The following is a 27038-nucleotide window of genomic DNA, read 5'->3' on the forward strand; positions in this document are numbered from 1 at the left end:
ACTTTTTTTTGCCTTTACAAGAACAATCTGTCGTAGTATAGGATGTGCCGGATATATTACATGGTGACAGGGTCCCAGTATCCCTGGAACCTCCAATCTGTAAAGTCTCTGTTGACTTTGTCAGAGGTGATGATCATATTTGCTGACAGCGTAAGTAAATATTGACTGCGGGGCTAATTCAGTTACTTGGTGACCCGGCCATGCTGTGCTTAGTAGCTCACAACTTGAAGCCAGGAAAAGAGACAATATCCCTAATCAGCGTTGTCTGTACAGCACGCCTCCCGCATCGTACAAGTGGCTGTTAATCCTGACCGGTTTGTTTTTTTATCTTTGTACCAATGTTATGTAATGTTACATTCATGTCATGTTTTTATATGCCTGTAGAAGCGAGCAATTTAATACTCGGAGAGTAAAGCTGGCCATACATGGATCGAAATTCGGTCGGTTCAGCAGGAACCAGACAAATTTCGATCCATCTATGGCCGTTCGGTTAATAGGAAGTCGATTTATTGATCGACCTCTCATGAACTGGTTGTTGGAAAATTTTGCTTCGATCAGCATATGCAGCCAATCAGCAGCAGCACCAATCCGTGTATTCTGATGGTGGGGGAGTCCATAACACAGCGGGGAGGATTCTCGCAGCCATCTCAAATGTGTGGATGGGGGAATCCGTGTTTCTTTTTTTTTTTTTGGGGGGGGGGGGGGGGGGAGACTGTTGAGCCTGCTGTCTATGAGAAAAAAGAAAAAGATGAAGCTGAGCCATGTTCGACCACACTCATAGCCCCGTACACAGTGCTGATTGTCGGGAGACATAGGCCGGTTCAAGAAACAAAACTGCAAACGTTCGGGCCGTGTGTATTGCACCCTGCAGCGGGCTTCTGTTGGGACGAGCATGTTGGAAAATCAGCAGCCACTCAGCACTCTCAGCCAATAGCTGAGAGTGCTGATCGGAGTGCTATGGTGGGGGGGGGGGGCACCCCCCTGTCAGAACACAACAGCCCAGCGGGGTAGATCACTGTACTAACTTTAGATTGGGTTGAACAAAAAAAAACTCAGTGTGTTCCAGGCTGTAGTATAGGCAAACTTTACCCCTCCCCCTTTCCCAGTGTTAGAACCTCCGAACAGTTATCAATTTCCCCTTCAAGGAGATATCCATGCCCTTCCGGCCCCCATAACAGGCGGTAAGTGATGATGTCCCCAAAAATAAAAAAAAAAACTCCAGAAATTGGACTAATTTATACACTCACTTTGGGCCAGCTTGGCTTAAACAAATTATGCAGATGCCACCTCCGTGTGGGCCATGGTAAATTTGCACTTTACTGTTTTGAGCGACTTCGTATCAGGATTCCTTTATTTAGAGGGAAAGACGCTGGTGCACCTGCCAGAGGAGAACGCTGCTTCCTGTATTTAGTATGGAGTACAACAGTAAATTACTGATTCATCATTGGCCACACGGTGGTGGCATCTGCATGTTCATGAAATCAAGCTGGCCGAAGGTAGAGGAGGTAAGGCACCCAATGCAAATTCCACTTTAAAGAGAAGATGCTCTGTGGCATAAACATTCCATTCTGGATCTGATATAACGGTGCATCCCTTACAGTAATGTAATTTATTTCTCATTCATTCATTGATGAACACAGCTCCCAATCCTCTTAACCATTGGGTTATACTGCCCCATACAGAAGTAGGACATTAGGCTGAAAAAAACGTCTGGCTACTCCTATGGGCAGTTCCAGGGGATATACTCCCTCTCTCTGCTATATGTACTTAGTTTTGTTACAAGCAGTGTCAGAAGAATTACAATTCCACAGAGGGGGTGGGTGCTGTGTCCATCAATGAACATTAGAGAAATGGATTTTACGGTAAGTCAAAAATCCCATTTTCTCTTTTGTCCATTGACTGACACAGCTACTGATCTTAACCATTGGGACATCCCAAAGCAGCGTTAAACATGGGTGGGAACAGCGAAAAATAAACTTCCCAAGGCTAACTATAGCCAACCAGGTAAACGGGAGCTCAACCAAAACAACTGGAGCTCACCTGAAAACCTAGTTCCTTGCTGGGATCTCTGGTCCTGGCAATATTTTTCGTTAGATAGATTTTTTTTTTCTCCTGTTTTTTTTCCTGTGAGATCTACAATCAACTGCCGTACTGGGCGACGGGCTGGATAATCTAGGTCCAGTGGTCACCCCAGTCTGGCCAGCGAGCGCGCATAGACCTCAGCTCTGCGCTAGGTCAGCCGCAACCTAGCCCCACCGGACAGGGGCTGGCCTACAAGTTAAACGCTTTGCGTGGTCGCATTTGACCGGGTCTCAGCCTGAGTCGCAGCGTTCCTCCTGGCCGACAGCCCCCATTTTGATGGCGAGGGGTTCTGTCTGGAGCGGTGCCAGCCTGGTTCCTGGTATGGTGAGTAGCTGTCCCCTCACTCCCGTTTTCGGTGGTGGGAGCCCCTCCTCATCTCCTGGTGCTGACTCCTGGATCATTTCCTTACCTGATCGCCACTCATGCAGTGCAGATTCTCCTAGTGAATGCGATGCCTGGTTTCTGCGGGGTGGTGGGTCTGGTGGGGTTCTCTCCCTCTGTTAAGGATCGATTGGTGCTCTGTGACTGGCAACTGGGTGTTGCTGCCAAAGCAGTGGGGGTTGTCCCTTAGCAGTGTTTTTACACTTTTATATGAGGTCCCCCTGGTGACTCATGGAGTCTTTGGAGCACATATTCCCACCTGATCCCCTCTCTGAGGCTGCCTGGCCCTCTGGGTCCCATCCATCCATCGCTGCACTGACGGTGGTCCTGGAGTCCTTTGTGTCCCAGGTGGAGGTGGCTTTTGGGCGACAGGCTGCCTAAAAAACACCCCTCCCCCCCCCCCCCCCCCACTCCCCTGCTTCATCTGTCTCATCAGATCCTGAATTTGATTCGGCTGCCACGGACGTGAGGCGGCCCGAATCCTCAGATTGTGAGGAGGATTCCTCCACTTGTGCAACCGCGCATGAAAAGGCGATTGGTTGATGCACTGGTTGTATCTGTGCGTGATACTTAAAGATGGAGGACGCAGCTGCGATGGAGGCACAGGTTCCCTTTTGGCACTGTCCCCTTTCCCCTCCTATTTTGACAGTATTGTCACTAAAGAGTAGGGGATGACCAAAACGTCCCCTTGGAGTCCCTAAGCAAGTTGCTAGGCGATACCCCTATGAGGAGTCCCTTCTTAAGAAGTGGACTGTCCATCGGTGGTGGACCCTCCGGTTTCCAGATAAACTAGGCAACCATGATTACGGTTGAAGAGTCCCTGGCCTTTAAGGACCCGGCTGACAGGAAGGCAGAGGCTGTGGCCTGCGCTATGTACACTATGGCTGGTTCGACACAGAGACCGATATTCACCATTGCCATTGGTATTGCAGACTCTGACTGAATGGGCTAGGCTTTCACGCCATGACCTGGAGGGAGGGGGTCGCTCCCCCCTGCCTTTGCTGAACTGGCAGACCAGCTGGTCCAGGGACTGCAGTTTATCTGTGATGCCTCTTTGGATGCGGCTCACCTAGTGGTTCGGCTCTCTGTTTCGGCAGTGGTCTTTCGGCGTGTCTTTTGGCTCAAATGCTGGTCTGTGGACCAGACTTCTAAAGGCCTTGACTGATCTTCCCTTTTTCAAGGAAATCGCCTGTTTGGTGCTACCCTGGATGAAATCCTTAAAGGTCTTGGGGGAAGAGTACCTTTCTTCCGCAGGCTACTAGGGTGAAAGACCCTCGTAGACGTGGGCCCTCCTTCTCGGTTCAGAAGTTTTTTTTCGTCCCTCAGGGTCGACTGACAAGGGATCGAAGCCCTTCGGGGGCCTCCTCTGCAGGATTCAAGCTAATTTGGCCTGGCAAGTCAAGAGCAGGCCTCTCCAGACCCGCGGACAAGGCCCCTTCAGCAGGAAGGTGCGCCCTCACCCGTATCTGGGGTGGGGGGATGTTTTCGCTGGTTCCCAGACCCGTCTCCTTCCCTTGTACAAGGCAAGTGGGTCCACAAAGTCATACAGTCAGGCTACAAGATTGGGTTTCGTTCTTACCCTCTGGTAAGGTTCTTCCTTCCAACGTGCGACTGTCCCCCAGTACGCTTACAGGCTCTTTTTGGGACGGTGCAAGACCTTTTACTTCAAAGGGTAATTGTCCCGGTTCCCACTTTGGAATCTTTTCAGAGGTTTTACTCAAACCTGTTTACAGTCCCCAGGAAGGAAGGCAGAAGGCAAGGGGCATCCAATTCTGGACCTCAAGGCGCTGAAATGCTTTTTGCGGGTGCAGAAGTTCAGAATGGAGTCCATTCGCATGGAGGTGGCTTCCCTGCACAGGGGGATTTTCTTGCCCCCATTGACATCAAGAACGCTTACCTTCACATTCCAATGTGTCATCACCTAGTGCTTCCTCCGCTTTGCCGTGGGAGAGGAGCATTATCAGTTTGTGGCGTTATCCTTTGGTCTCCCCTCTGCTCCTCGGTCTTCACAAAAGTGTTGACCCTGGTCCTAGCGTTGCGCCAATGGGGGATGGTGGTACTGGGCTACTTTGATGACCTCCTTCTGCGAGCAGAGTCTCCTACTGCTCTGGTGGAAAATCTGGAAATCACCATATGAACTTTTGAGGGAGTTAGGCTGGATTCTGAATTTTCAGAAGTCTGCTCTGGTTCTGTCCACAAAGCTGGACTATCTGGGTCTAACTCTCGACTCGACCTTAGCCATAGTGCTCCTTCCTTTGGACAAACTCCAGAATCTGCAGGCTGCAATTCGTCTCCTGCTGTCCAGCAGATGGTCATCCCTCCGGACTTGCACAAGAATCCGCAATCTCTGGAAAATCCGATCTGGGGAACGAAGTCCCTGATATGGTGGCTTCATTCTCCAGTGCTTCAGCTGGGCAAATCCTTCCTCCCCTTGTATTGAACAGCGGTCACCACGGATGCCAGCCTGTCCAGTTGGGGAGGCGTCCTCAGCTCCAAGCTCTGCTCAGGGGATCTGGATGTCTTGGAACTCCAAGTGATCAGACTGCCTGGAACATTGGGTGGATCGTATTCAGGGATGTCCAGTGCGCATCAATCGGACTATGCCACGGTCATGGCTTATGTCAATCACCAGGGGGGCACAAGAAGTGTCCTGGAGGCTCTGGAGGTAGCCGGCATTACAAGGTAGACAGAACGGATTGTTCCATCCCCACATTCATGGGGTGGAAAATTGGCAGGTTGATTACAGATGCGCTGGTGGCCCCGTGGGGTCAGTATCGTCTGATTTACGACTTCTGATTTACCTCAAGCTTCTGCCAAAACTTCTACACAGGAACGAGGCAGAAGGGATTCTAGTCATCTTAGTGGCCCCAGACTGTCCTCACGGGGCTTGGTACGCCGATCTGGTGAAGCTGGTCGCCGATGTTCCTTGAAAGCTTTCTCTCAGGGAGGATCTGCTGTCCCCAGGAACAATCTGCCATTCTCTTTACAGTCGCTGGCTTTGACAGCTTGGCTGTTGAACACCAGGTGCTGATGGATAGAGGTTTGTCTGAGTCAGTGATTCCAGTGCTGTTTAAAGCTAGGAAATCTACTTCTAGGAAGATCTACCATCGTATGCGGAAGACGTACATGGCATGGTGTTAGTCTCTTGGGGTTCATCCTCACTCTTTTTCAGTGGCTGTGATCTTGACCTTCCTTCAATGGGGGGGTTGAGCAAAAACTGGCCTTGAGTACTATCAAGGGTCAGGTGTCAGCCTTTGGCTACATACTCCCTGGTACATACTTTTCTTCAGGGAGTTAGGCACTTGACCCCCTCCAGTGCAGTCTCTGTTGCCACCTTGGGACCTCAATTTGGTGCTTTCAGTCTTCCAAAAGCCTCCTTTTGAGAATCACCAGGAGATTCCTTTGTTTACGCTGTCTCCGAAGGTGGCCTTTTTGGTGGCTATTACCTCTGCAAGCATGGTGTAAGAATTGGCGGTGTTATCCTGTCATTCACCTTCATGGGTGGTTCACAGAGATAAGATGGTTCTTCACCTCTGTCCGCCGTCCCTTCCTCGGGTTGCCTCTGATTTTATTTTGAATGAAGACATTGTGTTGCCTTCTCTGTGTCCCAGGCCAAAACATCCAAAGGAAATTGCTTTGCATGCCTTGGATGTAGTCCGGGCAATTAGGGTGTACCTGGCAGCTATGGAGTCTTTTAGGAAGTCAGACACACTATTTGTGCTCATGGATGGGCCTCGGGAAGGGTTGTCTGCTTCCTCTGCGACCATTTCCAGGTGAATCAGACGGTGGTTCGGGTCTATTCCATCAAGAGTCCGGTTCTATCTTTCCCTGTCAAGGCGCATTCTACTCGGGCGCTCAGTGCCTCCTGGGCCTTCCGTCAGGCGTCAGTGACGCAGGTTTGCAAGGCGGCCACCTAGTCGTCGGCGCACAGTTTCACAAAGTTCTTTAATGTGGATGTGTTGGCATCTGCGGATGCTTCCTTTGGCCGCACCCTCTTTGAGGGTGTATTGTTTTGTTTTTTGTTTTTTTTTCAGATGAGCTCCTCTTTACCTGGTTGGCTATAGTTAGCCTTGGGAGTTTATTTTTCACTGTTCCAACCCCTCATGTTTAACACTGCTTTCTGATGTCACAATGGTTAAGAAGGTCAGGAGCTGTGTCCATCAATGAACGAAAGAGAAAATGGGATTTTTGACTTACCGTAAAATCCATTTCTCTGATTATCATTGATGAACACTGCACCCCCACCCCTCTGTGGAGTTGTAATTCTTCTGACAACATAGGTGTAGCCAGATTTTTTTTTTTTTTCTGCCTTTCCTACTCCTGTAGGGGGCAGTATAACCCTATGGTTACGAAGATCAGAAGCTGTGTCTGTCAATTAACATCAGAGAAATGGATTTTACTGTAAGTCAAAAATCCAATTTTTTTTTTTTTTATTTATTCTCACAGATTCCCATTCCTGACTGTCTTTAACCACTTCTGGGCCATAAGGCTTTACCCCCTTAATGACCAGGCCATTTTGTGCGATACGGCACTGCGTTACTTTGACAATTGCATGATCGTGCGACGCTGTACCCAAATATAATTGATGTCTTTTTTTTCCCCTACAAATAGAGCTTTCTTTTGGTGGTATTTGATCGCCTCTCTCCTTTTTTATTTTTTGGGCTATAAAAAAAAAAAGTGACCATTCTGAAAAAAATATATATATTTTTTACTTTCTACTACATAACATTTCCATGAAAAAATGTGATTTTTAAATTTGTTTTTATTATTTTAGGCCAATATGTATTCTTCTACAATAAGTGTATATTGATTGGTTTGCGCAAAATATTTTGCGTCCACAAACTAAGGGAAAGATTTATGTAATTTATATATTTTTTTTTTTTATACTAGTAATGGCGGTGATCAGTGATTATAGCGAGACTGCGACATTGCGGCGGACAGATCAGACACCTGACATTTTTTACACTTTTACTGGGTCCAGTGACATTACTACAGTAATCAGTGCTAAAAATATGCACTGTTACTGTACTAATGACTGTACTATGGACACTGGCAGGGAAGGGGTTAACACTTGGGCGATCAAAGGGTTAAATTTGTCACTGGGGGTGCCTTCTAACTGTGTTGGGGATGGGCTTGCTGAATGAACACAGAGGCCTGTGTTCCTAAATAAGAGGAACACAGGATCCCTGTATTCATAACTGACAGAACAGCGGTCTGCCGCGTTTACAACGGCAGACCGGCATTCTATCTCCACAGGGAGCGATCACAGGTGCCCAGCGGGCATTGCGGCTGCCAAACCTGCTGATTGGCTCCCCCCGTAGCCAGGCGGCGCACTTCCCCACTAGCGGCCCCGTGAAGCGACGTACATGTAACGTCGTTTCGCGGGACAGAGCCAACCTACTGCCGTAAAACTACAGCGGCTGGTCGGCAAGTGGTTAAAGACCGGATATGTTGACATGGTGCCAACAATGTATAATATGTCTGAAAAAAGTATGTTTCGCCTAGAGATTATTTAACTGCTGTTTATTTGAGGTCATATTAACCATAAAAGTTTACAAATTGCATCTTATTTATTTTTTTACATTTTCTAGCTGCTGCAGACTGCCAGTTGAAGATCAGTGTGTTTTTTTTTTTAATTTGTTTACTTATTTGCTATCTTAGCATTCATAATGCTAAAGGATGCCCTTATTTTATTTTCACAGACATGCCGATATTTGGACTGTGCCCGGCCTACGATGAGTTTTATCTAGTTGTGTGTAGCCAATGTAATCAGGTCATAAAGCCGCAAGCATTTCAATCACATTATGGTAAGTGCTTAACTATGACTTAATAACGTTGTTAAATCAGGATTAAAGATGGCATATTTTGTTCATCCCTTTTTAATGTTTTGTAAAGTGCCTGTCATTGACAGCCCAAAATGAAAATATTCTTGAAGGATTTAACACAAATTATTGGTTTTCAGTCTTCATATTGATCTGGTAGTTGATTCAACAGGAAAGGGGGCCTTCCAGCATGAAAGTGAACTTTGTAGATGGTGTGTATATTTTTGTCATGGTCAAAACTAGAACTTTGTTTTTTTTTTTTTTTTTTTTTTTGTCCAGTAAATTTGAAATTGAAATTAAATTTCTATCCTGTCAGCAGGTGGAGCTCTTGTCATCTTTTTACATTTCCTTGTTGCTTCTTTCTTCCTGTTGAAAAAAAGATTACCACCCAGCTAGGTGCAGCCGCTGACCCGGTTCACTCTGTTCACTCTGATCGACTGATCGCCGGTAGCCTCAGCTATTTGCGGCTTTCCACGCAACCAGTGATTTACTGCAGGCGCTCCTGGCTGCTCTCATCCGCAGCTTTAAACAGAAGAATCCTGCTACTGCAATTCACGCCGCCTTTAATCCCTGGTGTGAATGTAGCCTATTTGGCGTAAACAAGGAAATAGGTCATCCAACATCAGTTTATAGTTACATTAAGACCCTGTTCAGACAGGGGTGACACGACTTGGTGGGGCGACCTGTGAAGTCGCGGTGCACAGCGTGCACCGTGACCTCGGCACGACTTGCACGGACTTCATATCATTGAAGTCAATGCAGGTCGCCCCAAAGTAGTACAGGACCTTTTTTTTTAAGTCGGAGCGACTTGTGTCGCTCCTATTAGAACGTGTCCTGTGCTAATCAATGGCGAGCGACCCACCGCGACTTGTCAGGCAACCAAGTCGCCTGACAAGTCGCGCTAGTGTGAATGGGGGCTTAAGGTGTTACTAAACCCACAACAGTAAAATCAGTCTGCATACAGTGCATCTGGAAAGTATTCATGGCACTTCACTTTTTCCACATTTTGTTATGTTTCAGCCTTTTTCCAAAATGGATTAAATTCATTATTTTCCTCAAAATTCTACAAACTCTACCCAATAATGACAACGTGAAAGAAGTTTGTTTGAAATCTTTGCAAATTTATTAAAAAAAAAAAAAAATCCCATGTACATAAGTATTTACAGCCTTTGTTTAATACTTTGTGGAAGCACCAATTACAGCCTAAAGTCTTTTTGAGTATGATGCTACAAGCTTGGCACACCTATTTGTGGGCAGTTTCTCTCATTCTTCATTGCAGGACCTCTCAAGCTCCATCAGGTTGGATGGGGAGCGTCAGTGCACAGCCATTTTCAGATCTCTCCAGAGATGTTCAATTGGGTTCTGGCTGGGCCACTCTAGGTTATTCACAGAGTTGTCTCGTAGCCACTTCTTTGTTATCTTGGCTGTGTGCTTAGGGTCGTTGTCCTGTTGGAAGTTCATCCCAGTCTCAGGTCCCGAACACTCTGGAGCAGGTTTTTATCAAGGATGTCTCTGTACATTGCTGCATTCATCTTTCCCTCAATCCTGACTAGTCTTTCAGTTCCTGCAGCTGAAAAACATCCTCACAGCATGATGCTGCCACCACCATGCTTCACTGTAGGGTTGGTATTGGCCAGGTGATGAGCAGTGCCTGGTTTCCTCCAGACATGACACTTGCCATTCAGGCCAAAGAGTTCCATCAGACCAGAGAATTTTGTTTCTCATGGTCAGAGTGACCACTGGGTTCTTGGTCACCTCCCTGACTAAGGCCCTTCTCCCCCGATCACTCAGTTTGGCCGGGAAGCCAGCTCTAGGAAGAGTCCTGGTGGTTCCAAACCTCTTCCATTTACGGATTATAGAGGCCACTGTGCTCATTGGGACCTTCAATGCTGCAGGAATGTTTCTGTACCCTTCCCTAGATCTCTGCCTCTATATAATTTTGTCTCGGAGGTCTACAGACAATTCCTTGAACTTCATGGCTTGGTTTGTGCTCTGATAGGCACTGTTAACTGTGGGACCTTATATAGACAGGTGTGTGTCTTTCCACATGATGTCCAATCAACTGAATTTACCACAGGTGGACTCCCAAGTTGTCGAAACAACATAAAGATGATCAGTGGAAACAGAATGCACCTGACCTCAGTTTTGAGTGTCAAAGCAAAGGCTGTGAATACTTATGTACATGGAATTTTTTTATTTTTAATAAATTTGCAAAGATTTCAAACCAACTTCTTTTACGTTGTCATTATGGGGTATTGTTTGTAGAATTTTGTGGAAAACAATGAATTTAATCCATTTTGGAATAATGCTGTGACATAACAGGTAGGAGGCAGTGATGAGGGGCTAACAAAACCTGAAGCAAAATAAAGTGTTAGGAAAAAAATAAAGACTCCCAAATCTATTACACTTAATGCAGTGTGACTCCATTGCAGTAATTCATAAGAAAACTTCATTTGGGCTTTCAAGGATCTCTAAACCCAAAAACAAACATTTTAGGTCTCATTCACATCTGCATTTAAGGTCAGATTACGATTTCCTATGGGAGACTCAGTGGGATTTCTACAAACAGCTGCCATGCAAAGCAATAAGAGGCTGGCGGCCATACGCATGCAATCGGACATGCAGAAATTGCCTGTGGATGGTTAGCCTAGATGCAAACTGTATGAGTCTAGGACTGATCATCCACGGAATCGCTGCATGTTTGATTCCATGTAAATAGCCTCTTATGGTTGCAAGCGCTGTCAGACTCTCATTGCTTTGTATTGCAGCGGTTTTCAGAAATAGTGCTCCCGCAGGAAATCATACTACTCCCCTAAACGCACATGGATTTTACAGCTTACCCATTCCTAGCCTGAAAAAAGAATGCAGCCGCCACATCTAAGTGCATTTTTTACAAGTGTAGAAAAATAACGGTTTGTCCTGCCCACAATTTTCAGTAACTTCCTGTGCAGTGGACTGATATATTGAACTTGCAAAAAAGGCACTCGATGCTCGCATCTTTGGCCAGTCAACACGAGCGCAAACATGCTGCCATGCTGATCCACCCAATTCTGATGTGTTTTTATGTTTTAAAGTGGTTGTAAGCCCACTTAGTAAAAATCACACAATCCCCTGGCTTATATAATACGAAGTGTCCTGTATGTGTGCTTTTGTTAAAAAAAAAAAAAAAAAAAACAGTTTTATACCTGATTTAATAGCGCCGCTCACGTGACTGGTAGGCTCTCCTCTCTACCGATCTGACAGGTACAGCGGAAGGGGCCGAAATTCCCCTGCTGACGTTAGTTGGAAGAAGGAGAGAGCCGGCCGGTCACGTGACCGCCGAGCGGCGCTATTATATCAGGTATAGAACGTTTTTTTTAATAAAGCACACATACGACACTTAGTGTTCTGAAAGCCAGGGGATTGCGTGATTTTTACTTCATTATTACAGCGGAGGGGCGGGCGATGGTTAGGTTAGTTAAACCTGTAAAGGTGAATCGCCACAGGGGTAGGTGGTCTGGAGGCAGGGTGATTAATGGAGCAAGGACTGGCTCCAAAGGCTGTACCTGCACAATGTCCATACTGGGAGACGCAGGTGAACTTTAGAGCGGTCACTTGTTTGAAGTATCAAACAGTCTAATCCGTTTTCCCAGCTACCTTCTGTTAGCTACAAAAGAACACCTACCTATGTAATGGAGGTAAGGAATCAGAGTAGCTTAGTGAGATCCCTGGCATTCTCCATTGGTTGAGTACAGAAGAGAACATGGCCACCCTGGGACCGGAAATGTCGTGTTTGCAGGATTGCCTGGTGCAAAAAGGGTAAAAAAAAAAAGCCTAAATGTTAAACGAATGCAGTCACTATATCTAAGGACTGATACATTGCAATATATTACATTTTTACTTTTGGGTTTAGATATGATTTTAAAGCTGTGATGCTGCTCTGAACTCTGATAAACACATGCTGTCTTCCAGCTCCCAAATATCCATAACAGTATTTAACCAAGTCCTGTAGTTCATATTTCTCACAGCTACAGTACAGTCCTCCAGCTTAGGTAAGTTTAGAACACTGATTTTCTCCTGTCAGGAGATACAGCGTTTCCAATAAACCAGTGTGCCTGAAGCCTTATGTAATGCTGTTTTGCCCACTGGAGTCAAGCTGGCGGTTTTGTAGAGCCACAAATCTCAGAGCTCAGATGACCACCCATGGCAATAGAGTACATTCCGGAGGGAGAATACAAGCTAAATAAAAGGGCAAAATTTTAAATCTTTCAGAGATAAACTGCATATGTATGATATAAAGTAAACTAAGCCAAAACTTTATTTCAATGGGTATGTGGAAGATTTCTTATGACAATCAGTATACATTCATGTCCATTGAAGTCCTTGATTAGAAACAGAATAGGTTTTATTCTTTTCTATTTCAATGCAAGCATACTAATCTAAACTGGTATCATTAGTATGCATCAGTTAAGTAAAAGTCAGTTTATGGAATAATATATAAACATTGGTCATGTGTCTACACTATATTGTCAAAAGTATTGTGGCACCTGCCTTTACACCCACATGAACTTTAATGGCATCCCAGTCTTAGTCCGTAGGGTTCAATATTGATTTGGCCTACCCTTTGCAGCTATAACCGCTTCAGCTCTTCTGGTAAGACTGTCCACAAGGTTTAGGAGTGTGTCTATGGGAATGTTTGACCATTCTTCCAGAAGTGCATTTGTGAGGTCAGGCACTGATGTTGGAGACCACATTCATTGGCAGCACACAGGAAAACACTATGGTAATCCAAGGTGGATGTAGTGTTCGGTGAATGGAAACTTTGTTAATTGGTAAAATCATGAACAAAAAGTACATACCACACCGGGTCCCGAGTCCGGCAGGGGCATTGTCCAAGGTGGAAAAGCTGGATTGAGGATGACAAGTGTGCCAAATGTCGCAGTGTGATGGTGGAAAAGCCTCGCCGGAACTACCCGGCGCAAAGATTGGCCGTCACTTTTCTGTGACTTGATAAAGCGCATTTACGCGAAATGGCAACGAGAACACTTGCGTTCCATCTTGGTTTACTGCTAGGCGAGTGACTCCACTTCGATACCGCACAAGGGCTTTGTGCGCCGCAGTAACTGGCAATCTTCACGCCTGCTGGTTCCGGCAAGGCTTTTCCACAGCCACCATCCTCCGCAAACCGCAGCATTCGGCACACTTGTCATCCTTAATCCAGCTTTTCCACCTTGGACAATGCCCCTGCCTGACTCAGGTCCCAGTGTGGTATGTACTTTTTGTTCCTGATTTTACCAATAAACGAAGTTCCCATTCACCGACCACTGCATCCTCCTTGGATTACCATAGTGTTGTCCTGTGCGCTGCCAATGAACGTCGTAACCTTTCCAGCACTTCATCCCATGCTTTTTGGCTGGCAGCAAGAAGACACTGATTGTGGCTCATCGGATAGCAATTGCTTCCACCCTCCCATACATAAGTTACCCAGGGAGCGCCTGGAAACTTCTTGCTTTACTAATGTTGGGGAAAAGACCTGGCTTGTAGTCTACGCTCAAATTCATCCCAAAGGTGTTAAATCAGGTTGGGGTCAGGACTCTGTGCAGGTCAGTCAAGTTCCTCCACCCCAAACTCACTCATCCATGTCTTTATGAACCTTGCTTTGTGCACTGTTCCAAATCCTTTGATGGAGGGGGGTGGGGGATTATGGTGTGGGGTTGTCTTTCAGGGGTTAGACTTGGCCCATTAGTTCAAGTGAAGGGAACTCTTAAGGTGTCAACATACCAAGACATTTTGGACAATTTCATGCTCCCAACTTTGTGGGAACACTTTGGGGACGGTCCCTTCCTGTTTTAACATGACTGCCCACCAGTTCACAAAGCAAGGTCCATAAAAACATGGATGAGCAAGTTTAGGGTGGAGGAACTTGACTGACCTGCACAGAGCCCTGACCTCAACCCGATAGAACACCTTTGGGATGAATTAGAGCGGAGACTGCAAGCCAGGCCTTCTTGTCCAACATCAGTGCCTGACCTCACAAAAGCGCTGCTGGAAGAATAGTCAGACATTCCCATAGACACTCCTAAACCTTGTGGACAGCCTTCCCAGAAGACTTGAAGCTGTTATAGCTGCAAAGGGGGGGCCAACTCCATATTGAACCCTACGGACTAAGAAGCCATTAAAATGCATGTGTGTGTAAAGGCTGACAATATAGTGTGTATGTATGTATATATAATATGCACACAGTGTGGGAATGGGCATGGGGAAAACGGATATATGGGGATGTATACAGATCAGTTTTTTTATTTCCGCATTCTATTGTCTGTTTTTCATGACAGCGCGAATGATATGCCTGTGTAACAAGTGTCAGAAGACTAAATATTTAGGTTCTTGAAAAGAAACAATTATGACAGGTTCTCAAACAAAACACCTAAATATGCATGTGAACAACGTGCTGTATATGTGATCTTATTTACTTAGAGATTTGTGATCTATTTTGCCAGTCCTGTGATCCAGACATTCCTCTGCCACATTATGTTTAGGTTATATTAGGTTGAGCTTTGTAGTTTCCCATTACAATTCTGCATTCCCAGCCTGCTCACTGGACAATAATTTGGCATTGTGACCTCTGTCAAATGACCAGTTTAAAGAGCCAGGAATCCTGGCTGTGTAGTGTGGTAGTAGTGTTAAAATATGAGTATTAGTTGGAACAGAATTCGAAAAACCTGTGACAAGTGAAATAGATCACATGTATGGAATAAAGTGACCCTAAACATGTCATGGGATGCCAGTGTAGGGGTGACCTAATATTTGGCAATGGCTGGAAATGTATTGCTGAATGCGGTTGTAAGGTGTTGGCAGATTCTTCTATTGACATTCAGGCTGGTTACACATCTGTAAGTTCCAGTTCCAGGCTTTATGATATGCCATGTGGTGCCATCCATTTTTAATGTGAACTATCTATATGTTGTGTTTCAAGAAAAGGTACCGGTCTAGTTTGGGGTGCATTGGCAGCCCATTCAAAATATTAAATGAGCTACCCAAAAGCTGAACTCCTTTAAAAAAAAAAAAATAAATAAATTAAGTGTGCTGGGTCCAGCTTAGTTCCCTCTAATTCTTGGTATACTACATCCAGAGGGTTGCTGGTGACACTAAAAAATTTTAGTTGTATTATGCCACATTCCACTATTGACTTTAATCTTCTGGCTCAGCAGCTGTGAGTTCCCGCCACACCTTACAGCGAATATAAGGGGGGGGGGGGGGTCGCTCTCTCTTCTACTCCTCCACTCAAAAAACTTCTCATATTATTTTCACTGAGGCTTTCTCTGAATGGACAAGATGAATGTCCGGGTCGCCTCTTCGGTAAAAAGAATTTTGTACAAATCATTAGAAGGACCTTATGTGGAAATTGGGAAGACCTCATCTGGAATATGCAGTTCAGTTTTGGGCACCAGTTCTCAAAAAGGATATCGGGGAACTGGAGAGAGTGCAGAGAAGGGCAACCAAACCGATTAAGCGGCATGGAGGAGCTCCGTTATGAGGAAAGATTAGAGGATCTGAAGTCTCTCTTGAGAAGAAGAGATATTAGGGTGGATATGATCAACATGTATAAATACATAAGTGGTCTATATAGTGAACTTGGTGTTGTTCACTTTAAGGTCATCACAGAGGACAAGGGGTCACTCTTAACGTCTGGAGCAAAAAAGATTTCATCTCCAAATACAGAATGGTTTCTTCACAGTAAAATGTGGCGCAGACTCCCTTAAAGCGGAGTTCCGGGCACAGAATCGTTTTTTTTTTTTCAATCTCCCCCTAACAATCACCCTTACACATCGATACATCCGCTAATCCTGGTTAGAATGGTGAAATAATGAGTTTGCAAGAATAAAATCTTACTTTATATAATTTCTGATGTGCGGCGCCATCTTTGTTGTGGATTGCCGAGTCCGTTGTGGGGAAATGTCTTCCCTTCTTCCTGATTCCAGTGGGCGTAGGCCTGTGAGTCAAGAAATGAGAACAGTGGTCGGCCGCCCATGTGACTGCAAAGTGCATCATGGGAGGGCCGAGGAAGAGCTCCCAGGACGCATTGCGGCAGGAAGTGACGAGGAGAGCCGAGGCACAGGAGGGAGGAAGTCCTTTGAAAGGTGAGTATACAAACCTCTGTAAACAGGTAAGTGAAAAAAAAAAAACTATGGGAATATCCAATTCTGACTCAGCGGAGAGTAAGGAATACAATGCAGTAATTATTAGAAATTGAATTTTGTGCCCGGAACTCCGCTTTAATAGGTGGTTCTGGTCAGCTCAATAGGTTGCTTTAGAAAAAGGCCTGGATTCTTTCCTTAATATACGCAATATAACTGGATACTAACGTTTGTAGATAAAGTTGATCCAGTGAATATCGGATTGCCTCTTGGGGATAAGGAAGGAATTTTTCCCTTGCTGGAGCAAATTGGATCATGCTTTGGTGGGGTTTTTTTACCTTCCTCTGGATCAACTGTGGGTATAGGATTGTATAATTCTTTTGATGGACTTGTGTATTTTGTCAACCAGACTAACTATTTAATAAGTCTTTTTCTGAATGGAGCAGTTGGAAGAAAGGGCCACCCCACACACCCCTCCATTATTCTTGTAGGAGCAGGGAAACCTACAACAACTGAGCCATAGCCATAGTATGCCAAGAATTAGAGGTAACTAGGCTGGAGTTCACCTTGAACACAATGCATGGTAACACGTCTGCAATAATACAGTCTCGTTGCATCAGTGGAGCCTGAGCTGTTTAGAGCAAATAGGGGCCATGTGGCATGAACTATTCTATTTGTTAATGTGATGTCCTCCTGAATCCTGGCATTGACAGGCCTGAATCTGTTTTATCCTCCTTGAAGTGTTGCCCGTCCAGATGCTTTTTCCTCGATGACAAATCCCCTTTACAGAAGCTCAGGTCTCAGACTTGAATGTGAATTGTTTCCACCGTATAGTAGAGATGTCAGCACTACAGCCTCATTGTTGTGATACAGATAACCATCTCGGGCCCCGCAGAGGCTTCCAGCATTCGATTGTGAACATGTGTTGGAGATAAGAAGTTATTCCTGTAATAGCGACGTATTTCTTCTTGGAGGGTGTAAATTGATCACTTAATTTGTCGTACTTGTTACAATGACCTGTTAAAAGCATCAGTCGGTTTCTATATTTTAACAAATAGTCCATCAAATATCTCACCATGCTGTAAATGAACAAAAAACTGCAAATCAACATGCAACACAATAGTATTAGTCTCTCCGCAGCCTCCTTATTCATTTAATCCTAATGAAATGAGAACGTTTTAAAGTTCATGGATTTCGGAGTCGCTGGATATCAAAATTCCTCTAAGGCCCCTTTCGCACTTGCACGACTTGTCCTGCGACTTGAGACTGCAAAGTCACATGACAAGTCGTAATCCATGATTTCCAATGAGTACTGTTCATATCTGTGCGACTTCAAAGTAGTCCCTGCACATCTTTGGTCCTACTGTGATGCGTTTTGAGGTCCAAAGACCTCAAGATTACACAGGCATTGCTTCAGTCCAGTCAAAATCGCGCTACTTTTAGGTCGCACAAGTGTGAAAGAGGCCTAAATTATAAATGCCAAACCGCTCCAACCAAGAAATGAAAAGTAGTGAAATTGGTGCCAAAGAAAATCCCACATGCAGATCTCTTACTTCAAACCACACCCGGAGTGCTCCACCGAATCCCCTTTTGTGTGAATAACTCGCCAGATAAATTTGCCTCACATAAGACGCTTGGGTACAACACTAATCCCAATATTTCATCTGGTTCCTGGATGTTCCAAGTGCTTCCAATAATTTCCGTTCATAAGATCCTCAAAGATCAAAAAAAAGCTCCCATACTAAAATAAATGATTACAATTTATTGATCATAATAAAGCTACCCAAACAAAATAAAACAAAGGCACGACACGCAAAACTGGTAAAGCAATCATCCCCGTGTCTCCACATGGTCCTGCTACATCAGTGTCTCACCTGACTGCTGGAAACACTGCGGACTCCAGATCACGGCCGGCATGGCATGTGACGTCACCAGCGATCACCGTGTGGCTGCGCCCTGACGCAACGTTTTATCCAGTGACTTCTTCAAAAGGGCAAAACAAAGTAATTGGGCCAAACACTGCATCAGGGAGCAGCCGCACCATGATCGCTGGTGACGTCTTTCTCGAAATGCCGTATTCTGGTCACTTCTATAAAAAACCTCACTGGTCCTATCAATCCACCGGGTAATAGACTTGAACTAAGGCAGACATGTTTGAAGTCCTGCCTCTGTAACAACCATAACTGCCCCATAGATGAAATAAAGAAATCAATGTGCAGTTAAAGCAGAACTTCACCTAAAGGAGAAGTTCCACTTCTATACATCTCCCCCCCCCCCCCTCCATCTGCCACATTTGCTACTCTTTTAGGGGGAGTGGGCACCGGGTTTTGACAGGTACCCGCTCCGCCACCTCCTGTGTAATGTAGTGCCTCAATCTGAGCCAGAAATTAAGCCCCCCCCCCCCTTCCCCTGCAGTCTTCTGAGAGGCATCACAGGTCCCAGAAGACTATGGGACCATCCACAAGGCGTAGCGTGGCTGGCACAGTAGGAAACTGGCTGTGAAGCCGCAAGGCTTCACTGTCTCTTTCCTTACTTAAGATGCAGACGCCTGCACCCGAAGCAGATTGAAGAATCAGGTCGGGTGAGGACATCGCAGGATCTCTGGACAGGTAAGTGCCCTTAGGTTAAAAGTCAGCAGTTACAGTATTTGTATTTCCAGCTGCTCAACATGGGACCCAGAAGCCAGCAGCAATCACCGGTGTCTACTATACTGATTTCCAGCTTCCAGGGGAATCCCACAGTTATGACAACATACATTGCTCCAAGTTGGACCTTGAACTATGTAAAAATTGCCATATCTAAACTTTAGCTTTAATGTAAAATCCCATTGGGGGGAGGGGGGATCGGGGAAAAACAAAAAACATGCAGGCGAAGGCAGCATCACTTCCTGAACCCCTTTAATTTGTCAGCTGCAGTCTGAAAATCTACCACAGATCAGTTTTCAGAATGCTGCCCCTGCGAACTTTGCCAACTTTCTCATAGGTTTGTGTGTTATTTTTATTTTAAAAAATGTCATACTTGCCTGCTCTGTGCAGTTGGTTTTGCACAGAGTTGCCCCGATCCTCCTCTTCTCGGGTCCCTCGTCAGAGCTCCTGGCTCCTCCCCCGTGACCAGTGCCCCAAGAGGAAGTCTCGCTATGGGCGCACTGGTGCCTGCTCTATGTGCCCATAAGACAAATAGCCGCGGCTCTACTTCTAGCCGCGGGTCTACTTCGCCCCCCACTCTCCCATCTGCTCACTAGCTGCGATTTACAGCAGTGGGAGACAATGGCTCCTGCTGCTGTTTTAGCCAATCAGGAGAGAGAGAGAGAGAGCTCTTATAGGTTTGTGTGTGTTATTTTTATTTAAAAAAAAAAAAAAAGAAAAAATGTCATACTTACCTGCTCTGTGTAGTGGTTTTGCACAGAGTTACCCTGATCCTCCTCTTCTTGGGTCCCTCGCCGGAGCTCCTGGCTCCTCCCCGGAGCTCCTGGCTCCTCCCCCTTCACTAGTTCCCCCTAGAGGAAGTCTCTTGCTATGGGGGCACTGGTGCATGCTTGCTCCCGAGCCATGCTCTATGCGTCCATAAGACACCGAGCCACAGCTCTACTTCGCACCCCCCCCCCCCCCCCCCCCACTCAATGGTTCACTAGCTGTGATTTACAGCAGTGGAATCCAATGGCTCCTGCTGCTGTTTCAGCCAATGAGGAGAGAGAGGGATCTAGGAGGGCTGAGGCTCTCCTGCACATCGCTTGATCAAGAGGGGGCTGTTAGACCGCATTCACACTGAAGTGGCATGACTTCGGGGGCGACCTGTGAAGTCCCGTGTACTGCGACTTCGGCGCGACTTGCACGGACTTCATATAATGAATGTCTATGCAAGTCGCTCCGAGGTCGCCCCGAAGTAGTACAGGACCCTTTTTCTAAGTCGGAGCGACTTGTGTCGCTCCTATTAGAACGGGTCCTGTACCAGTCAATGGACCACTACTTGTCAGGCTGACAAGTCGCCTGACAAGTTGCGGTAGTGTGAATGGAGCCTTAGTATTAGGGGGGGGGGGGGGTTACCTTCATGCCTATAGTATTGTTTAAATACAGTTTATTACTATTTTTTCATGTAATAAGCAAAAAGTGTGTGTCATTACATAGGTTTTGAATGTAGTAGGGCAGGGATGGCAAACCTTGGCATCCCAGATGTTTTGGAACTACATTTTCCATGATGCTCAACTACACTGCAGAGTGAATGAGCATCACGGGAAATGTAGTTCTAAAACATCTGGGGTGCCATGGTTCACTATCACTGTAGTAGGGGATAGCGGCGCTGTACCTTTTGTGAATCTAATTGTACAGTAGCACGCTTATGAGTGTTGGTCGGTGCTGGCAGCTGAGGGTGTAGCAAATTACAAATATTTTTGTAGCAGGTTACAAGTTTGTGGTTCAAAAACCCTTCAGCCTTAACAACCACTTTAAGCATAGTATTAGCCCTGTGCAAACATTAGCAGCACTGACATTTTATTGGCAGGCTGACTCGTCGTACTTGTTCTATGGAAGAAACATTACCAGGACTGAACAGCAGGGGGAGCCACCAACGCTGAAATGTGGAAATATTGTTGTCGGCTGTCTATGAGACGTGCACAAGTCTCACACGGCCATGACTGCGCTTGTGATGAGTCTGTCGGCTGTGTGTATGAATCACAGTGACGTCTGCTGCATACACAGGAGCCTGAGTCACTTCATTAATCAGCACAGATGCCATCGTCTTATCACAGTGCCCCCTACACCGGCTGTTCACTCAACACGTTTGATTTTATTCTGCGTTATAAAAATAAATGTGATGACCGTACAGCACTATGCTGGCAGTAGGTGTAACATTGTGAAATCTTTGAAGTATTTACATTGTTACCATTGCTGAGATTAAATTAACCGTTTTGCGGCCCGAGGTCTGAAGACGACTAAAAATTCCCAAACATTATATAATTTCTGAACGCAGACACCCAGAGAATGCATTCAGGGTAGTTCCAATTTTTTAATGTCGTCTGATATTTTTGCAATGATTTGTAAAGTAGGGATGGACTGATATCGGTTTTTCGTTACCGATATTTTGGCCATTGCATATCGGTATGGGCCGATATTTTGTACTTTTTAAAGTTTTGAAAAATAAAGACAGTTTTTGACACAAATCTGGAACTGAACATGTGGGGTAGGTCATTTAGCTGTAATGTGCGGTCTTCCCTTCCCTCCCTGAATGCCAGGAATCCCGTGTGAACCTAGTTTAGTGTCATTAAAATCCTAGAATCCACTTTATTAGTGTTTTATATAAGGGCCAAGCAGCGATGTAATGAAGGTATTTCACACGATTAGATTACAAAAACACACACTGGACATTATATAAAATACTAATATAGTGGATGCTAGGATTTTACATACACTAATATTACATACAGTAATATTACACACTGTAATATTGGTAACCTCCGGGGCCTAGAATTATTGCTCTCACTACAGCGTGTGCAGGGATATGTAATGTATAGCGTACCCAAGGTTTTTGTACATAGGTTCCCCGGAGTCTGTAGCAGCTGGGAGTGTGCGTAAACCACCCTGCTGCCTCTTAAAAATGACACATGCCGGTGGCATTAAAAGGGTTAAAAAGCATTGCCTTCTATTGAATAGCAATGAACCTGATTGAAGTAATGTAAATCCCATCACTTATTTAATATTTTTAAATCTGCAGCATTCTTTAAATGATCTGGTTATCCTGCCATGAGAGCCCTTGTTTAGGCACTTCCTGTTCTGGAATGACAACTCTATCTTCCAGGTGTGCCGCTCTGTTGTCATCCTGTCCCATAGCATTTCAGTTGGTGACTATAGAAGTAGCCATTTCAACACACATTCTGCAGGCCTGGTACACAGTTGTCGCCATCAGAAAACCTTACCTGGGCTACCATTGTAGTTCTCACTGACGTGCATGTAGACAGTAGGCGGCTGCAGGAGATCTGCAGGACTGAGATGCAACAAATTCTGAGACTAGGTTTGTGAGGTACCACTGCAGTTGTTAGAGCGAGAGAAATAATTCTAGCATTAGATCTCCTCTGTAACTCTAAACAGGTAACCCTAGGCGTCGCCTAATGAGATTAAGTACTGTTTGTCGCCATTCCACAAGCGTTCACAATTTTAGAGCATGACACATTGGGATATCTATTTACTCTGCGTAACATCTTTCATATTATTTAAAAAAAAAATTAGGATAACTTTACTGTTTTTTTTTTTTTCCGCAGAAAAAATTGTGTTTGAAAGTCCAATGCACAAATATGGTGTGACATAAAATATTGCAACAATTACCATTTTATTCTGTAGGGTTTCATCTCATATATATATATATATGTGTGTGTGTGTGTGTGTGTGTATATATATATATATATATATATATATATATATACATACATACATACATACATACAGTGGGTACGGAAAGTATTCAGACCCCCTTACATTTTTCACTCTTTGTTATATTGCAGCCATTTGCTAAAATCATTTAAGTTCATTCTTCTTCCTCATGAATGTACACATAGCACCCCATACTGACAGAAAAACACAGAATTGTTGACATTGTTGCAGATTTAACTCAGGTGCTTTCCATTTCTTCTGATCATCCTTGAGATGGTTCTACACCTTCATTTGAGTCCAGCTGTGTTTGATTATACTGATTGGACTTGATTAGGAAAGCCACACACCTGTCTATATAAGACCTTCCAGATCACAATGCATGTCAGAGCAAATGAGAATCATGAGGTCAAAGGAAATGCCTGAAGAGCTCAGAGACAGAATTGTGGCAAGGCACAGATCTGGCCAAGGTTACAAAAAGATTTCTGCTGCACTTAAGGTTCCTAAGAGCACAGTGGCCTCCATAATCCTCAAATGGAAGACGTTTGGGACGACCAGAACCCTTCCTAGAGCTGGCCGTCCGGCCAAACTGAGCTATCGGGGGAGAAGAGCCTTTGTGAGAGAGGTAAAGAAGAACCCAAAGATCACTGTGGCTGAGCTCCAGAGATGCAGTCAGGAGATGGGAGAAAGTTGTAGAAAGTCAACCATCACTGCAGCCCTCCACCAGTCGGGGCTTTATGGCAGAGTGGCCCGACGGAAGCCTCTCCTCAGTGTAAGACACATGAAAGCCCGCATGGAGTTTGCTAAAGAACACCTGAAGGACTCCAAGATGGTGAGAAATAAGATTCTCTGGTCTGATGAGACCACAATAGAACTTTTTGGCCTCAATTCTAAGCGGTATGTGTGGAGAAAACCAGGCACTGCTCATCACTTGTCCAATACAGTCCCAACAGTGAAGCATGGTGGTGGCAGCATCATGCTGTGGGGTTGTTTTTCAGCTGCAGGGACAGGACGACTGGTTGCAATTGAGGGAAAGATGAATGCGGCCAAGTACAGGGATATCCTGGACAAAAACCTTCTCCAGAGTGCTCTGGACCTCAGACTGGGCCGAAGGTTTACCTTCCAACAAGACAATGACCCTAGGAGTGGCTTCACAACAACTCCGTGACTGTTCTTGAATGGCCCAGCCAGAGCCCTGACTTAAACCCAATTGAGCATCTCTGGAGAGACCTAAAAATGGCTGTCCACCAACGTTTACCATCCAACCTGACAGAACTGGAGAGGATCTGCAAGGAGGAATGGCAGAGGATCCCCAAATCCAGGTGTGAAAGACTTGTTGCATCTTTCCCAAAAAGACTCCTGGCTGTATTAGATGAAAAGGGGGCTTCTACTAAATACTGAGCAAAGGGTCTGAATACTTAGGACCATGTGATATTTCAGTTTTTTCTTTTTTAATAAATCTGCAACAGTGTCAACAATTCTGTGTTTTTCTGTCAGTATGGGGTGCTATGTGTACATTCATGAGGAAGAAGAATGAACCTAAATGATTTTAGCAAATGGCTGCAATATAACAAAGAGTGAAAAATTTAAGGGGGTCTGAATACTTTCCGTACCCACTGTGTGTGTGTGTATATATATATATATATATATATATATATATATATATATATATATATATATATATATTTATTTGGGGTTCTACGTAATTTTCTAGTAAAAATAAATACAGATTTTTACTTGTAAACAACAAATGTCAGAAAAAGGCCTGACCTTAGTGGTTAAAATTACAGCGATCGTCTAATTTTATTCTGATTTATTTGTTGCTGACTTGCTAGCTTTGGGATAAATTTGTGCAGCCATAGGGTCTGTTGGCACTGCTGCAGAGAGCCGGTGGTATGTGCGTTTCAGCGTATCACACACTACATTTTTTTTTTTTTTTTTTTTTAGTGTGTGTGTCCTCTTTATTTGAAGTCCACACTTCCTTCATGTCACTGCACAGCAGCATTTTGTTTTGCTTTTCTGTACAATATGCGATCACTTTCTCTATGCTGGGATAAAATGCAGCATGTCTCTATTTTATCACACCTCGCAGCACTGCACATTAGTGGTGCACCAACATGGAAATTCCATTGCCTAAACTGAAGCCAAAAATTCAGGATACACTTGACCAAAAGACTTTTTTTTTTTTTTTTTAAACATTTTTGATTTAATTGATGTGGCTGGCAATTTTTTCATTAAACATGGTTTTGCGTTGAAGTCAATGGGATGCGGTTTTGCGTTGAAGTCAATGGGATGCGGTTTTGCATTGAAGTCAGTGGGACGGGGTTTTTTTGCATTGAAGTCAGTGGGACGCATCATGCCATTATCGGCACCTATTTTCAGCCCATATATCAGCTGATACCTACCACACATTTATGGTGTGTTGCAGTGTGAACAGAACATAGTGAAAAAAAAATGTTCTCTGTGTGTTCTATTAGAGCTGCATGAATAATGGTAAAAGAATTGCGATCTCGATTCACCCTCTCGCGATCTTAAACTGGCTCATTCATACAGTCCAGAGCCGTTCTCTGCTCACTCACAGCTGTCAAAAAAAAAAAAAAAAGCGCCTTCAAAATGTTTACCAACATTGCTAAGGCTGGGAGATAACTATAAACAAAGTATCATTTGGTTCTTTTAGATCAAAGAAATTAACTTCTGTCTCTAAGGTTCCATTCACACCTGAGCGTATTGTTTTCAGGTGTTTTTTGGGGGTGTTTTTCAGGCCTTTTTTTAGGCTACGCTCACATGTTAGCGTAGCGGACCATGGGCAGAATCACCGTGGTTCTGCCCGCGATCCGTAATCATTGCAAATTGCGGGACGCCTGTGCATTGCCGTTGATTTGCAGTGGCACCCCAAATGCTGTGCGATGTTGCAGCGATTTCCGCCTGCCGAATCGCGGTAACATCGCGCAAACAAAATTGCGGGTCGCGTGACGCCAAAAAAGGTACAAGAGCTTCTTTGGGGCGTCAAGCGACCCGCGATTTTGTTTGCGCGATGTTACCGCTGTATAAACTGCATGGTGGTCTAATTGTAAATTTTTTATCATAGGAACAGATTGACTGTGTTGAGGAAACCTCATGAGGTGGAGAAGTAATGGCTATCTAATGTAGATCTGCATGATGTGCTTCATGTTGCGTCCATCACGTTTGATATTGAAGTGAAACCTTTAACTCCCCTCCCCAATTTGTATAGCATTGTGTGTGTGTGTGTGTGTATGTATGTGTATATATATAATATATGTGTGTGTGTGTGTATATATATATATATATATATATATATATATATATATATATATATATATATATATATATATATAGTACTATTATCAGAACTTTTTTAAATATACTTTTTCTGCATTTTATGTCATAAGCTGATGATGTACATTTTGTCTCCACTACAACCGGCATCTTCATGAGCCCTGTCGTTCTGTTTTCACTTTCTATTCTGTGTTGTGCTGCCAGAAGTACATACTGTACTTCTATCTGATGACCTAAGGCAGGGCATATTGGAACAGTACAAGGCTGGCATAGAATAGCACATGGGTAGGCATCTATGTAGTTTGTACTGAGACATAATTTCTGCCCATTTAGAAGCCTGTGCAGTACATGAGCCAATATCCTGGGAACGTGTTCATGCTGCAAGCTTTGTCCTGTCCATCCTTCAGGTGGTAAGAGAGATGATTATTGCACTCGCACCTCTGTTAAGAGTATGATGGAGGGTTCTGACTGGTCAGGGGTAAAAGAGCTGGAATATTAAAGGGACTTTTTCCCCATCTGTGCCCCTTGATGGGAATATATCAAAATCTCACACACGTTACATGCTACCATACTGCTGATGTCTCCTAACCAACTCACTGCAATGTGGCACAAGTAATGAAACTCCCCCCATAGGGAAGGGAGCATTCAGTACTTGGGCATGCAGTAATTGTTTTTAGCATGTAAACAATTCCACATATAAGCATTTGCAAAGCGCTCTGTAGCTACCACATCTCTTAACTACTGAGCCATGTGTGGCCTTACTTAGACTTATGCCTCGTACACCGATGCTTCGATTATTGGCTTTGAATTTTCGGCCAACGTCCGATCGGCCGATTTTCGGCTTGTTAGTATGATGCTTTCGACAACCGACTCCGACTTTTCGACCGAAAAAAATCTGGTGTGCAGGCTATAAAATTTTTGTTGGCCGTCAACACAACGGCCGATTTCCCATCAGTCAGTACAGATTTCGGCAGACAAAAATC

The 27038-nt window shown here is 44.7% G+C and overlaps 1 protein-coding gene across 2 annotated transcripts in view; it reads left to right on the top strand.

Annotated features, from left to right (window-relative positions):
- Positions 1 to 27038, top strand: part of ATXN7 (ataxin 7) — a 213729-nt gene that overhangs the window by 111229 nt on the left and 75462 nt on the right. For both annotated transcript variants that reach the window (XM_082265407.1, XM_082265406.1), the window contains one exon: positions 8166 to 8270. In XM_082265407.1, the coding sequence (XP_082121533.1) occupies positions 8166 to 8270 (105 nt within the window). The remainder of the gene's footprint in view (positions 1 to 8165; positions 8271 to 27038) is intronic.

Source organism: Pelophylax lessonae (genome assembly GCF_965119305.1).
Source record: "Pelophylax lessonae genome assembly, chromosome: 8".
In the NCBI taxonomy this organism is placed as follows: domain Eukaryota; kingdom Metazoa; phylum Chordata; class Amphibia; order Anura; family Ranidae; genus Pelophylax; species Pelophylax lessonae.